Source organism: Protopterus annectens, chromosome 12.part0 (genome assembly GCF_019279795.1).
Source record: "Protopterus annectens isolate FY-2018-M chromosome 12.part0, PAN1.0, whole genome shotgun sequence".
Lineage (NCBI taxonomy): Eukaryota > Metazoa > Chordata > Ceratodontiformes > Protopteridae > Protopterus > Protopterus annectens.
Genome location: NC_056746.1, coordinates 1,145,863,410 through 1,145,880,087, shown reverse-complemented (window position 1 = coordinate 1,145,880,087; position 16,678 = coordinate 1,145,863,410). Strand labels below are relative to the sequence as shown.

At 43.0% G+C, this 16,678-nt stretch overlaps 1 protein-coding gene across 1 annotated transcript in view; it reads right to left on the bottom strand.

Annotated features, from left to right (window-relative positions):
- LOC122817035 (ER degradation-enhancing alpha-mannosidase-like protein 2) overlaps positions 1–16,678 on the bottom strand; it is a 516,571-nt gene that overhangs the window by 238,073 nt on the left and 261,820 nt on the right. Inside the window, exon 7 of the mRNA XM_044090167.1 lies at positions 2,048–2,189. Coding sequence (XP_043946102.1) covers positions 2,048–2,189 — 142 coding nt within the window. The remainder of the gene's footprint in view (positions 1–2,047; positions 2,190–16,678) is intronic.

Below are 16,678 nucleotides of genomic sequence, written 5' to 3'. Positions count from 1 at the left end.
TGATAATTTCCACACCGGTGGAGAAGTCAGTTTCGGTGCTGAAATCAGCATCAAAATAGCCTTTGAAGAAACTGTCAGTTCCATAGAAATGGCAGGAACAAAATTTCTCCGTTTTTTGGTCGTTGGTGCCTTGGGAGACACTGGCACCGATCGACTCCTCTTTTTTGGTTTGTCTAATTAGGACGATGAAGAGGAAGGAGAAGATTTTGCTTTTACCAGAAAAACTACGTAAAGCCTCCTCAAAAGCAGATTTAATCATCCCCTTTAGCAGTAATTTGTTTTTCCTTTCTACCAGGGCCTGGTGACTAAAGGCATGGCAGATTGAATAATCCTCTTGCAAGTGCACCATGACCAGGTAACAGACGCAAAGAGAATGCCCATTGGAATTGGGCATCTTACAGTTACACTCTTGACGTTTTAAAATCAGAAGCTCCTTTAACTTTGCCAGCCATTTCTTATACAAGCAATATACTATAAGCAATAAAAGCAATAACAATATAAAAGCAATGCAAGCAATAGCCCAAACGACAAAAAAAAAAACAAGAAGAGAAAAGGACAGGAAGGCTCTCAACAATGGTAGATAAGAGTACTGAAGTACAGGAGGCTGCCAACGATGGTAAACAGACTACAACAAGTATAGGGAGAAATACAAAAGATAATTCAGTACTACTTACTATTTTTTATTTTTATTTTTTGAAGGACAGGAAAAGAAATAAGTACTACCAACAATGGTAGTCGCAGGGTACACCTAAGTGTATAAGGGAAGGAGAGAGAGGCGACGAAAGGTTTGTCGAAGAAAAGGGTAGGATGAAGGAGAAGAATCAACAAGCTATATAATAAGAAAAAAAGTATGGCTATACAAAAAACATTTTTTTGAAACAGAACAATAAAATTAAACTTAGCTCGAGAGCAATTTGGCAACACCTCTGTCACAAGAAGCAGCAAATGAGATCAGAGGTAAATGGGAGAGGAGCATTCTGGTTAGGACTTAAACTCGAGAGTTTTTGGTTCTCTCAGGCTATAGTAATGGCCAAGTCAGTTCTGATGATCAGAAACGCACCCATAAATGAACACTGACAAGATCGGATTGATATTTTTTTCATTATAGTAAATTCCAGACCCTTCTTTACTTTTCTCTGTACTACTTACTTGCAGTCATCTCTATTGGTAAAATCTCCTTTCTCATTTTTCCCGTGAGAACAGCAGTATTATATTAGAATAAATGGGGTGGATGCAGTCCCCACTGCTACACCTTTGATCTGGTGATAATACTCACTTTCAAAATAAAAATAGTTATAGTCAAGAAGATGCTGCATGAATTGTTCAACCAGCCTTATAACAACATGAGATAAATCACCTTCATTATTAATAGCACTCAAAAAACATTCCATCCCTGTATCAGATGGAATAACAAACATATATTGCGTAGCATAAGCTATTGTAACAGTGGTCTAACACTGAATATAGTATAATTCTATAACTGTTGCAGTAGCCGTACTCTCCCCCTCCATCTCCCTTGTTTGTTTTTTTAATGTATTTTCAGGATGTGGCTTTTATATATATATATATATATATATATATATATATATATATATATATATATACACCTCTCTCTCTATACACATATGTATATGTATATATATGTGTGTGTGTGTGTGTGTGTGTGTGTGTGTATATATATATATATATATATATATATATATCTATATATATGTATGTATGCATGTATATTTAAGTGTTGTTTTAATTTTTACTTCCCTATTTTTCCTTTTAGGGCTCCTGGCAGTCACAGCACGTTGAAGGGCCCATTCAGGCATTCAGGTTTGAAAAACTGGCTGGTTTGTCATATTATTGGCAGGATTTAACACTAATGGTTTATGCTACTGCAGCAGTGATCTATTAGAAGATATACTGTTATGGTAAGTTTTACTTGCATAACTTTTCTTCCTTACCAACTTTATTAACAAGGAATGAAACAGCTCCTTAGCCATAGCCTGAATTTGAAAGAAGACATGAGAATTATACCTGTAAGAAAATAAAAACTCACCTAAAAACATTGCCATGAGTTTTTCATCTTGTAAAAGAATGGCACCTTTCACCAGATATTCAAAGTATGAATCCACTCCAGCTCCTATGCCAGCATCCTGGGCCACCCATTTGGAACTTACCACATCAATGTGATTCCCCACCTAAAAAAGGGAAAGCGAGTTTAAAGAAGCCGTCAAGTGCCACACCCTCTTCATATGATTACATCACAGCACGGACAGTATCAGAGAAAACATTTGTTTACTTTTGTTAGTTTTTTTTTTTGTGTGTTTGTTCTTTAAACTCATTGCAGGCACTTTTATATATATTTATGTCTCAGTATTTCAGTACTTCAGTTACAAGCTGCAGTAAAACTGTATGTAGAAGAACCTGGGCTATGCACCCAGGCAGTGATGGCAAAAGGAGATGTATACACAGAACTGTATTAACATGTACCGCATGCAGCAATGTTGATATTTTCTCACATACCACACTGTCGAGTCAGCTCCCCCCCCATACAGTCGATTCACCTGCACACCTTCACCCAAACTGAAAAAGCTTACTACTGAGCATAGCTCTCAGCCTTCTATTTCCAGAATGTGGAACACTACCTCTCATTATGTGGAACAAATGTACAAAATGTGGAACACCTACTAACAGCTGACCAACAACTTCAGCAAAATGTATTACTGTATACTTACAAAAAGTTATTTTGATGAATTAATATAATATTATCCATTATGGATATGTGTAAAAAACCTTAACACTGAATTTGTGACAGACGCTTTCAATGTAGCGCAATGTGGACCATGTTCTTTTTAAGACTCCGAATGAGGACCTTTCCTGGTAACGAGGTACATTTGAAATGTATGCTCATGATCCTTCATTACCTGTGGAATGAAGCACAGCAGCAGTAGTATCTGCAATACCACTGCTAACCTAAAAGGCTTTGCTAGCCTCATTTTAGTATTTCCCTATCAGAATGCTAGTATCGGAATGGTGGGCTACTTGCAGCTTTTACAGCTAAAAGAAAGGCTGAAATATGTCCAGCTGATAGGAAAAGCAGATGACCTAAATAATGGATACATACTTACTGTATTAGTTGATGTATAAGAGAACCCGTATTTGATGGGTCCTACAGTTGAAGTTTTCATGCCACCATTCAGACTTTGGCAGCTTACTTCACGAATGTTTCAGCACTAAAGGGGTGGATGTGTACCTTTAACATACAATATGATAGATACTCTGTCTATATATACCTGCTCATTACCCACACCTACCAGCTTAGACACCCTAGTCACAAGCAAGCACGCTCCTGCAAATCAAGAAATAAAGATTTGGAATTCCATTACTAACAAGCTATTTATTAGTATACTATCTCCAAACTTACAAGAGACACCAAAGGCACAGGATGGCTGGAGGGACTGTTCATCAGTAAGGAACAAACTGAGTTGTTTTTAAGCACCTTCAGCAAATTCACAGACTGAGAAATGACCAGAGTGCACACGCACATTAATAAAAAATAAAAAAAACATTTCATTTTTTTCATTCTCATGCATTATACTGGCACATTTTTTTTTTAACAACATTCAAACCAGCATTACATAATTGCTCAAATCTTACATTCCCTGAAATTTCACTCCTCCTGAACATAATTCTGCATGCACTGTTCTAACAAATTCCTTTATTTCTGTTGTAGTTTGCTCTTTCCATCTTCTAAAGATCCCAACTCCAATTAGTTTATATTCTTTACAACATTTGTGAAAACAAAAACAGTTATTTTCAATGCTGATTTTAATTTTCCAGCAATTGCTTTTTTGTCAATCAATAGCATGAAACTTAGTAAGGCCTTAACATGTTCTCAGTTTCTAACGGCAGGTCAAAAGAATAATTTCCTTTGTTACAATAATTTGCTCCCCTAACATTTCTGACAAATTTGCTGTAGGATATTTTTAAAATCTGTCAACTTGTTACATTCCCAAAAACATGTTCCCAGTTACCCCTCTGTTTCCTGCTACATCTCCAGCATCTACCTGAGAACAAATATCTGGTCTGCTTGAGTAATTAAATACCTGTGCAAATATTTTCATGCAAAAAGTCATAAACCTTCCAGATTTTGTTGCATAACTGGGAGCCATACAAATGTCCTCCTACTGTTCCTTCACATATTGCTTTTCCATTCACACTTTCCAGTCTTTTATAAACTCTTCTGATTGATTCTTGGAGTTGCTGTACACTATTTTATCAACCTAATTACCCCTTTTTATTTATTTTATTTATTTATTTAACATTTGTTTACTGGAAAAGTCCAACTTGGAACAAAGCCAAATTTCAGTGAAGGCCAGGGGAGAAACACGCCAGATACATGTCTTTGTAAAGTGGGAGGAAACTGGAGCAACTGGAGGAAACCCACATGAATGCAGGAAGGACAATGCAGACTCTGTTAAGAAGGCACCCCAGCCGAGAAGCCAACTGGAGAATCTCTTGCTGTGACGTGACAACGCTATTGCTGCACCACTACACCATCTTTTCAACAGCAGCTTCTATATTAGACTCAACTAAAACCTCTACCAGAGTTGGAAAAGGTGACATTTTCAACTCATCAAGGAGTGCCCCCTCATAGATCAACTGATGCAGTAAGAATGTATCTCTTATATCAAACACTGAGGACATGCCTGACTAGTAGTTATGGCAGGATTAAAACTAAAGCAGTAAGTCATTTTGGTAGAATGAGTCCAAGAACTGCACTCAACAGAACTCAAATGAATCCTGAAGATGAGTCTAGCTCTAGCCAGAAGGCAGGACTCCCAAAGCGGCAGTGGAGACACTAATACCTGGAGAATAGCAGCATCACAAACTAGAGGTTGAACTGGCTAAATCTGCCAAAAAAGCAAGTTAAACCATAACCACAGTAAAAAATATGTCCAGCCACTACAAAGTAGATAACTGATAACTGTGTGCTCCTACCTCCTTTCGGCCAAGAAGACAAAACAATGATCCATATAAGAACCAAAGCAATCATTGGGGGTGAGAAGTAGTGCACCACTAGTGGGTGAAGACCCCTCCCAATCAATTTCTGATCCATAATAAATGAAATTGTTCAGGGAGAAAAAAAACATACAACTTTTTAGAAGACCTAGGTTGGAAGTGTTGGAACCTGACCTTAGAAAGTTTCAAAGGTTGTCCCCATACCTGTAGGCCTGATGTTCCTTGGAAGGGAATGTTACCAAAATATGAACTACAACACTGCGGAATCTGCAGATTCAGAAGCGACGACCAATCCCATCAAACACGAAGCCCAAACTCTTCTATAAAACAGCAGTTTGTGAAAAGGAGATAGAAGAGCAAGACCCCAAAGTAAGGACTGCATAAGACAGAGCTGGGCATCAGTCCTGCCCTCCACTAGAACAGTATGAAGAAGACTGTCCAAGAATCCTGATGGAGATTTGAGGTCTGTGCACATTAGCATTCAAATTATCAAGGATGCCTGTAAGTAACTGATAAAGGCAGCCCAAATACTTAATCCAAAACTACAACTTAGAGCAGCACAGGGTATTTCTTGATGCAAAATGAGAATATTTTCCACTAAAAAAATTGAAAGGAGAAAAACAGTGAATGTAACATATCATTAAAGAAGAATTTGATAACCCAGCCAGTGGATGTACCTGAAGAATTTTTTTGGGTGGGATCTGCAAAATTAGCCCAGTAGCTCTCCTCCTTGTACCCAGCTGACTCGTTCATTCCTCGACTGGAGCAAGAGTTTTCCAGCCCATTCACTTCCTGATGGAGGTGACACTCAGGTGCTAGTGTGTGGACCAATTTGAAGATCTTATGAACTGCCCCCCCCCAATTCAGTGGCCTGCAATGTCAGCTAAAGCTACTTCTGGAGTTTCATGCTGCTGCCACATGAGCACTCAGGCAGCACACTATTTGTAGCTCAGGCATATTAGGTTCTTAATGCTGAAGGCAATGTATGTGCATTCCTACAGGCGTCACCAATGCAGAGAAGCAAGCTGCCTCCCCTCCCTTCCCTCCCAAGATTGGTTCTCCGAACTTCATAGCATTCTTTGAAAAATTAAGATCACCACCTAAGGGACTTGACAGCACATGCTGCCCACACAGTCCCTCCAGCACCTATACCGTTTGTTGGGCATGGATTGTCTAGGGTGCAGTCAGGCTTTATTCCTCTGCATTATGGCCTTGAATTTTTACATGCAAAAATATTATAGCACAATAAGTAAAGCATGCTACAGAGAAAAGGGGAGATGTCCCTTATATACCTTACAGATACAATAACTGCTGTCACAAATAAAATTGAAGGAATTCATATCATGAAATGAATTCCCAAATATTTAAGCCATCTAGAATGAAACAAACCAAATGAATTCTACTACAAATGCAAATCCAAAAATAAAACAGCAATAACATTGAGAGGCTCTTGGATCCAACAATATATCTTCAATAAAGTGATGAAATAAAAATAAATGAATATGCACTTTTGCAAGGGGCTACCTCTGGATAACCCACACATCCTTTTACTTACATATGTCAGCTCCATGGTTGTGCAACTGTATAGAAGTCAACAGCATCATGAAATCTGTGCTCATTTCTACAGAAGTGAAGTACCATGCTTCAACATACATGACTTTCACTATGTCTACATAAATCCTAAGGACTGTTGATGCCACTGTTGTCATTAAAACAAGTTTCATGGGACTACACAAAATACCCGGTAGCTTCCCACACAGAATCAACGAAAATTAAGTAAACCCATTATTTGCAATCCACAGAATGTTAGCATGTGGACACATCCCTGACCCATGAGAACAGGCTGTAGTGGTACCAATTCACAATGAGGTGGAGGAGGTCATACCATTATTCTATGTAAAAGAAAGGGAAAAAAAAACATGAGGCTTATTCAGAATTAGAACAAGGACTCCTCCTGTTAGCTAAAGAACAGTGTGGGTCTGTTAAAGTGCAAGCTTACCCTCTGCATCTCATAGCATTTTTTGAAAAGGTAAAAGCACCACGTGAAGGACTGTCAGTGCATGTTGCTAATAATCACCTTGCTGTGGCATTCAGCACTATTCCACATAGGGCAATACATGACAAAATAAAAAGAATGAATATGAGTGCTTAGAAAAGTCAATCATAAAATTCAATGGGTAAAACACTGGTTAACAACAGGTCAGAGTGGAAGTTACCTATCTATGTCAATGTGGGATACAAGTGGTGTTCCTTAAGACTCTGTAATTGGGACAATTTTTTTGCTCTCACTATTTTTCTCAGATATAATAAATGAGCTTAGACAGATACATATGCAAACTGGGTGATGCAGTTGTTTCACTAAGAGATGGCAAGGTTCTCCAAGACAGCCCTAAAATACACACTTTGTGCAATGGTAAAGACCACAGTTTTAATGTTAGCAAACAGCATTATGAGACTTGGCAAAAAGTATATCACTCATGATTATAAACCAAATGGTCAAATCATAAAATTTATATTACCATCTTCTTCTTCTTCTTCTTCTTCTTTCGGCTTATTCCCGGTTAGTCCGCACATTGAATGGCAGTGGAGTTTTACGGTGTCGACCTTCCACAGAAGGCACACTCACACGCACACCTAGGGCCAATTAAGAGTGTCCAATCCACCTGCAGCATGTCTTTGGGATGTGGGAGGAAACCGGAGCACCCGGAGGAAACCCACGCGACCACAGGGAGGACATGCAGACTCCACACAGAAGGCACCCCAGCCGGTGAGGCAGCAATGCTAACCACTGCAAGATCTAAATACAGTACTAAACAACTTAGATTTTGACCGCTAAAGTCAGAAAAGCTTATTATGCAGCCCAGCTAAGATTAAAGGGCATGTCCAGTCAGTCCAGTGAGATACAAAGCTGCATTTTCTAGCCTTCAAACAACTCTGAAAAGCTAGTTCCTTACCAGAAAAAATATAAGGTTGATAAATGTGAACTATGCAGAAACGTCTCCTGGAACCATCACTATATTCTGTTTCTTATAGGTTACTTAAAATTAATCTGTGCCTGGACCTCACCACTGCAGGAAATAGCATCAAATGAGGGAAAAATAAACAACATTAACAGGAACATCTTAACACTTACTTTACAATCATGGAAGGCACTTTATAATGCAAGCTTTCCCTTACAATAAGATGCCATAATGAACTTCCTTTTGTAATCTTTATGTATATGTAAACATTGACTACACATATCCCATTTTAGTCAAATTTCACTTTATAGTATTACATTGAAAAATTTCTCTTTGAATGCTTAAGTTTTGGCTAAGTGGATGTTGGTGCATTTTATCAGTTTAAGGGAATGGGTATGTTCTATTCATTGTTACTGATAATTTGTTTGAAGTTTGTGTTTTTCCCTGAGACTGGCAACTGTGAGGTAGAGGAATTTTTACTTGATCCCACTGTTTGCTATCCCACAGTTGGTATATTCAAAGTAGTGAGGATGTGGGGGTCAGGGGGCTTTTTTTTCCTTTGATTTAAAGGTTTTGATAGGTCTGATTAAACAACTGCTTTCAGTCTGCTGTGTTATGATCTATCAATTCTCAAGGTACATTGACAATCATATCACAGTACAACAGTTACAGTACATCAATCTTCAATTCATCACTGCATTGATGAAGTTATATCTTTTTTCACGCACACACAATCGATTTATATAGTTATAAACATCTGCAATGTAGTATAATGACCCAGTCTCAAGTGTAATATGAGAACTTGGTCCCTAAGTGGAGCCAATGAAGCTTACCTGAGTGAAGGAGGAGAGGCAATGCTCTTAAGAAAGGTTTGTTTTAGAGCACAGACTGAAATTTGTTTCCCACTCATAGGTTGGTACTGGGCTATCAGCCCTAGGGCCTATACAAGCCTAGCCATAACAATTCCCTGGCTATTTCTTCCCACGCTATTTACTTCCCTGGACCCCTGTCTAGCAGGGTGACTGACGTGATTCCTGGGGTGAATTTCCTTTCTCCCATCCAATCGTCAAAGTTCCCGTTGAAGAGAGCCAAAGAGGCACTCTGCTTGACATGTATGGGCAATCTATTCCAGAGTCTGGGGAGTCTCTGGGTCAGGAACCTATCCCATCCAGCATGTTTTGTTTATTTTGACGACAAGGTATAGATCCCTGGAGCAAGTGGCTCTGAGGGATTGGGATTTCTTTAAGTGTAGCATGTTCAACAGCTCTGGGTTTTACATGGCCTTGTACGTTAAGCAGAGATCGCCTCTGAGTAGAAGATATGCGACAGAGTATAGCTGGAGTTTTTTAAGGCGGTCAGCGTAGGGCATCTGCTTTAGGCCTGTGATTCTTTTAGTTAAGTATTTCTGCGGCCTTTCCAGTTGTTGCAGATGTCTTGAGAGGTACATACCAAACGGGGCATTGTATTCTATAATGGGTCTAATGAGGGATGAGTACAGTGGGACAATGACCTCCTTTTTTCTGGATGAAAAGCCACTCTTAGTGATGAGGTGTGCCACATAGAAGGATTTCCTGACTGTTGTGGCGATATGGTTATCGAAGGTGAGACCACTGTCCACCTGTGTCCCTAAGTCTCTTATCACACTTTCGGTGTTTAGTGTACTGCCACCTATATGGTAATTCACAGATACATATTTTTTCCCAAAGGGGATAATAAGAAGTTATGTACCTACCATAACGTTCCATGTTAGTTGTCTTCTCTCACCTTCTTTCTTGCTTGATGGGTTCGGAGCCGATCCTCGGCTCCGACTCGGCACTTGCTTTAGCTCGAGAACTCCTTTTACCAGCTCGAGGCAGCCCCATATCCCATGATGCAAGGCAGGAAGTACCCAGATCTCGTTTGTTGACAAAGGGCAATAACACCAAGCATAAAATACTTCCCAAAGGAAGAAGAAACTTACAGATGGAAAAAGGACCAGGTCTGAATGGTCTTTAGTATAATAGTTTCTTATACAAGGTCTGTCCAGGCCAGGGGAAGGAGGGAGGGTCGAAGAAAGAAGGCGAGAGAAGACAACTAACATGGAACGTTATGGTAGGTACATAACTTCTTAATGTTAAGTTGTCAATCTCGCCTTCATTCTTGCTTGATGGGACCGCCCCTAGCACCTCTATCCTGGGTGGTTCAATGGAACAAACTCTTGAGGACAGTAGAGCCAAAACTGGCTCTGTCCCTGGAGGCCAAGTCCAATTTGTAATGGGAAACAAAAGTGTGAGGAGTGGCCCAAGTGGCGCTGCTAAATAGTGTCCAAAGGCAGTCTAGCTTGAAAGGCTGTAGAAGTAGCTAAACTCCTAGTTGAATGTGCTTTAGGTTTTGAGCACAGCTGTTTTCCCCTGATCGTATAAATTTCAGTGATGACCGAAGAAAGCCATCTGGACAAAGTCACCTTAGAAACCGGAAGGCCTTTTTATTATCCGCATAGGAAACAAAAAGTTGATCAGATTTTCTAAATTTTTTGTTCTGTCCAAATAATATCTAAGCTGACGATGGACGCCAAGATAATGTAGCTTTTGTTCAGCTCTATCTGAATAGTTAGGAAAAATACGGGAGATCAATGGATTGATTCAGATTGTTTTTGAAGCGACCTTAGGTAAAAAGGATGGATTAGTTCTCAAAGATACTCTGTCTTTGTGAAAAATCAAATAGGGGGTCGAACCGAAGAGCATGAAGTTCAGACACCCTCCTGGCAGATGTAATAGCCACTAGAAATAACGTTTTCCAAGAAAGATATTTCAGGGAACAAGAAACAGCTGGCTCAAGGGGGAAGAATCAAGGATGTCAGCACTAAATTTAGATCCCACTGAGGAGGAGGATTCCTGATTGGAGGCTTTAGTAGGAAAATTCCTTTCAAGAAGGCCCTGCAGAGCCTATGGGACATAATGTTATGATCTGCTATCCCGACATGAAAATTAGAAATAGCAGCCAACTGAACTCTGACTGTGGAAGAAGAGGAGCCTGCATGAAAAATCTCTGCTAAGAAGTCCAGAACTGCCTGAACAGGGGCAGTAAAAGGATCAATATTTTGGGCCTTAGCCCAATAAGAGAAACGTTTCCATTTGCTTGTGTAAATCCTCCTGGTAGAGGATTTTAGTGAAGCTACTATGATATCTCTAACTGGGTTAGAGATCAAAGGAAGCCTGGCTAAGGAAGGAAGTGGAGCAACCATGCTGTGAGGTTGAGAGAAGGGATTGACCGGTGCAGCTGACCGGATTGGTGAATCAGTAGATCTGGCACTGGGTCCAGATGCCACGGCTGCACCAAAAGGTGACGATGGAGGAAAGGGAACCAAACTTGTCGAGGCCAGTAAGGGCAATGAGAATCAATTTGGCTCTCAAACGGTAGCTTTCTGGATCACCTGAGGGATCAGAGGAAATGGAGGAAGGCATAAAGAAGTCCCTGGGGCCAATCCTGGGTCAGAGCGTCTCTGGGGGGATGGCCTGATAGAGGGAAGAGGCTGAAGAAGTCTGGACATTTGCTGTTTTGGGGAGTAGCAAAAGATCGCAACATGGACGACCCCATTCCAGAAAAATCTCTTCCGCTATGGATTGCTTGAGAGACCACTCGTGAGGCATGAGAATAGCTCTGCTCAATCTGTCCGCTATAATGTTGGTTTTCCCAGGGATATGCGTTGCTACCAGAAACCGATGAGAGGAGATCGCCCATTGCCATAGTCTGAGCGCTTCTCGACACAAGGGGTAGGACTTGGTTCCGCCCTGTTTGTTGATATACCAAACTACAGACATGTTGTCTGTGTGGACTGCAATTGTCCCTACGGGAAGAAAGTCGTTGAGGGCTTGCAACGTTAAAAGCACTGCTCTCATCTCCAGGACATTTATGTGCAGATGGTACTCGAACGGTTGCCACGCCCCATGAACCATCCTGCCCTGATAATGACCCCCACCCGATCAGGGAGGCATCCGTGGTGACAGTGGCTATCGGGGACGGAGGTACAAAGCACCTGCCTTGGTGAACCTGAGACGATGTGATCCACCAAGCAAGATGTTCTTTGCATGTTTGTGTCACCAGAATCTGGTGACGCATTGGGAGTTGCTGGTATGACCACTGTGTGAACAGCATCCACTGAAGGAGGCGCATGTAGAATCGAGCCAGGGAAGAAGAGTGATGGCCGCAGCCATAAGACCTAATACCTTTAGAACCATTCTGGCCTGTACCTTCTTGCTGGCCAGAATGATCCTGACATGAGTCTGAATGTCTGAAACTCTTTGTTCTGTAAGGGTAGCTGACATCCGAACAGTGTTTAAGTTTGCGCCTATGAAGGTAATAGACTGGCAGGGCGATAAGGATGACTTTTCGAAGTTGACTGAGATGCCCAAATGAGAACAAAGGTCTATTGTGTAATCCCTGGCTTGTATAAGCTGATGCCTGGTGGTGGCTGACAGGAGCCAGTCGTCGAGATACGGAAACACCTGGAATCCTTGACTTCTCAGGTGAGCCGTGACCACTGCCATGCATTTGGTGAACACTCTGGGGCTGTAGTGAGACCAAAGGGCAGGGCTCTGAACTGGAAATGACTGGACCCCAGCCGAAAGCGGAGAAATCTCCTGGAGCGTCTGTGAATTCTGATGTGATAGTACGCATCCTGAAGATCTATTGAGCACATCCAGTTGTCCTTCTGTAAGAAGGGCAGAATTGATTGAAGAGTGACCATTCGAATCTTGTCTTCCTGACAGACTTGTTGAGTCTGCTGAGATCCAATATTGGTCTCCAGTCTCCCGTCTTTGGGGACCAAAAAGAACCTTGAGTAGATTCCGGCTCTGAATGGTCTATTGTAATTGGCTGAATGGCTCTTTTTGCAGTAGTTTTGCGATTTCTAACTCTGCAATGTCCCTTAGACCGGGTGGTACATCTGGAAGGGAACTTGAGGGGAAGGGACTTTCCTCGAAAGGTATTATGTAACCCTTGGATATGATCGACTGTACCCATCTGTCTTGAGTGAGGGAATGCCAGGCTTCTGGGTACAGTGATAATCTTCCCTCGACTGCCACCAAGGAGGGACAGCCGGGCAACACCTCAGGGATGCTGAAAGGGCTTCTCAGGAAGAGACTCCCTGTTGCCCTGGTTCTTCGGACCCCCTCTGCCTCTAGAGCGGCCTGTTGTTGTTACCCCTCTGCCTCTAGGGGTAAACTGACCACGTGAATCCGGCGTGACTCCTTGGGATTTACGGAACCACATCTTCCCACCCTTCTGTCCTTTGGGATAAGGCCTAGAAGGGGTGGAAAAACGGACTCCAACAGCAGAAAGAGTCTTGCCATCCTGCTCACACCTGGTCAAGGTCTCCTTCACCTGAGGGCCAAACAAAGCTGACCCATCAAAGGGAGAATTTGTGAAGGACGCCTTAAAGCGATCCGCAAAATCACATAGCCGCATCCAGGCTTGGCGTCTAAGAGCCACACCTGTGCCTGCGGCTCTACTCGCTCCATCCGCAGCATAAGATATTAGCCGCATGGAGGAGTTAGCAATGGAATTGAGGGTTCCTAGCTGCGAAGCAATCTTTTCTTGAGCCCCTGCAGCTGTAGGATCCTGAACTACTTCTCCCAGCTCCTTCAGGATATCTCTGGAGTCTGGTGAAGTGGCAAAGATAATTCAGCGAACGCATAGCAAAGGTCGCTGAGGAAAACATCCGCTTGCCGCACCTATCCATGGTCCTAGAGTCCTTATTAGGAGGATGGACGGGCACGGAAGGATCTGCAAGTTCCTTTTGGTGGCCGCAGCCACCACCATGGCATCAGCGGGACACCCTTGGTAAGGAATTGTTTGTCACTAGGGGCAGTGATAAATTTAGAAGGCCTCCTAGGGACTGGCTCTACAGAGTCAGGAGCTGTCCACGCCTTTCGTGCAATAACCTGCATAAGGGGGTCGAAGGTGGAGACACCCAGGAGGTGGAGGGCCGAGATCCAAACGCCTCTAGGTATACTGACTCATCCTCAGAGGGATTGTTAGTGGGCCAGTTTCCCCTCTGTTTCAGAAGTTCTAGGATGTCTGAGAAGGAGACATCCTCAGAGGGGATCTAGGGGATCCCTCTGACTCATCAAAGTCAGTATCCAAGTGACAGACTCAGGGAGTCTACATGCTTCCTCTTACAAGTCCTCTTCCTAGGAGGATCTCCCGAAACATCAGGAGAATCCTCGGAAGAGGGGAAATTCCCAATGGGGAAACCTGAGGCGGAGGATCTCTGGGTCCTGTAGCAAGAGAAGTGGCAGAGATGTCAACAGGTACAATAGAGGGAGGAGCTACGGGAAGAGACTGCTGACTGATACCAGTGGCCAGTACACTCTTCATCACCTCGAATGCTCCCCTCCCAGGCAGGTCCGAGAGAACCCGCTCCAAGAGCTAGGAACTCCAGGGGCCACCGAAAGGGAAGTCTCCGAGGCAGATGTCGGAGCCGAGCTCACCAAGGCCGAGGCTCCAAGGGGAAGAGCGGGCTCGGACAAGGGTCCGATGCCACTCACCCCCTCGGAGGAGACCATGGAAGCCCGACCACCGAATCCCTCTAAGGAAGAGGAGATAAGAGTAGGGGCTGAAGGAACAGAAGGAGGTATCCGTCCTCCAGCCGTAGCAGTAACCATGCCCGAAGACTCCAACTCCAAACTCTGGGGTAGAGTCGAAGGAGGAACTGTAACGGGGTGTGGACCAACAGTCGTCTGCTGAGACGGACTGTGTAGCATTTGGGCCAGTACCTGTGACTTGAGTAATCTACTGACCACTCTCTCTAGGTCATGATCTGACAACCTGGATGACCTTGAAGATCGGCTCCGATGGCTCCGTTCCGATAGAAGAGGCGGCCGAGCCGAAGTATCGGCTCAAAGGAAGGAGCCCCCGCCCTCTCCCTGGAAGGGCCCATCGGAGCCGATACTACAGATCCTGTCGGCACCGACTTCTCGGAGCCGGCAGAGTTCGATGTATCGGCTCCAGCCGGAGCCGATACAGCTACAGTAACGGTGGCGGAGCCGATCGGAGCCGACACCGATGCCTGTGCCACATGGGTGTCGGAGCCGATCGGAGCCGACACCGATGTCCGTGCCACATGGGTGTCGGAGCCGACACCACAGTGGTCAAAACAGATTCGGCACCGATAGCCATCGGCGCCGAAAGCTTTGTGGATCCAGAATCGGCTCCAGCCGGAGCCGATCTCGACTCTATACGAGTCGGAACCGAGGCCGCAGGCTTAGAAACAGAAGCCTGGGCCTTGGCAGTTTTAGTTGATTTTTGTGGAGCCGACTTAGCCGGAGAGCCCTCCGGCTTAAGAAGACCCGAGAATCAACTTATTGCGTCTCTCCTGCAGGACTCTCTGGCTGAAGGAGTGACAAATAGCACAGGAGTCCTGCAGGTGAAGAGGGCACAAACAGTACAGGCAAGAAGTGTGACCGTCTGTCAGAGACATCTTCTGACAGCACGAGTCACACTTCTTAAAACCTGAAACCCTCTCCTTAGACATGGTGCCTGAACACAACACACACAGACACACCAGTCAAAATTAAATTAAACAAATACCAAGAGGTATTTTGTAAAAAACACCAACACACACACCCTAACAGGGGGGGGGATGGGATAGGGAAAATTGACTAACTAAAAAAAATAAAAGAGACAGGGATTTCTGTCAGAAAGAGGTTAGAATTAAAATTAAACTATCAAAAAATTAGTTTTACACTAAAAGGGGCTTAAATATCACAAATGTGAACTACTTACCAGGAGCTGGTAAAGAGAAGACCTCCCAAGCGAAGCGGCAAACGAGATCTGGATACTTCCTGCCTTGCATCATGGGATATGGGGCTGCCTCGAGCTGGTAAAAGGAGTTCTCGAGCTAAAGCAAGTGCCGAGTCGGAGCCGAGGATCGGCTCCGAACCCATCAAGCAAGAATGAAGGCGAGATTGACAACTTAACATCTATACATTTCTTGGCATTGAGCTTGAGCACATGGCTCTGGCACCAAGCATCTGTTTCTGTAAGGCCCTTTTGTAGACTATCCACATCATTTGAGGATTCAATAATGGCTCCCAGTTTGCAGTCATCTGTGAATTTTGTTAACTCAGTGCAAGGAGAGTTTGCTGTCTTCAGTGAGAGATTTGTTTGCCTCTCAAAACAGAGAAGTTTGGAGTATCCAGAGCATATATTTCCAACTGTGAAGAATTTTGCAGAATGTCCAGATTTTTTTGCCTCACACCTTTGATCGGCTACTCATAAAATTTGTGGTTTTCTGGTAAATCATTGAGGACTGTAGTCACTTAATATTGAGAGACATTTGAGTTTCAGACTTCATATAATTTAGAAAACACATGCTAATGTAAAATCTGTCACTCCAGCAACTTTCTAAGTTTAACAGCAATACTTAAAACCTGTCCTTGATTTTGGGCCTTTGTCCTGCCCATATTTTTGGTTTTCTACAGATTTCTTGCTCTAATGATTTGAGGGGTATGGTCCCAGAGACAGAGTCATTAGCCTCTCAGAAAGGAGTGACAGATAGGTCTAATTATAGAAATGATCAAGGGAACTCACTAAAGAAGTTGCTAGAAGACCTCATTAAAAAGAAGCCAGGACAAATGCATGCCATGGGCTTATAAAGGAGACAAGCTTGGTGGCTTTATGGAGCAGGGTGACACATCCACTAAATGACAGTCATGGAAGCTTTA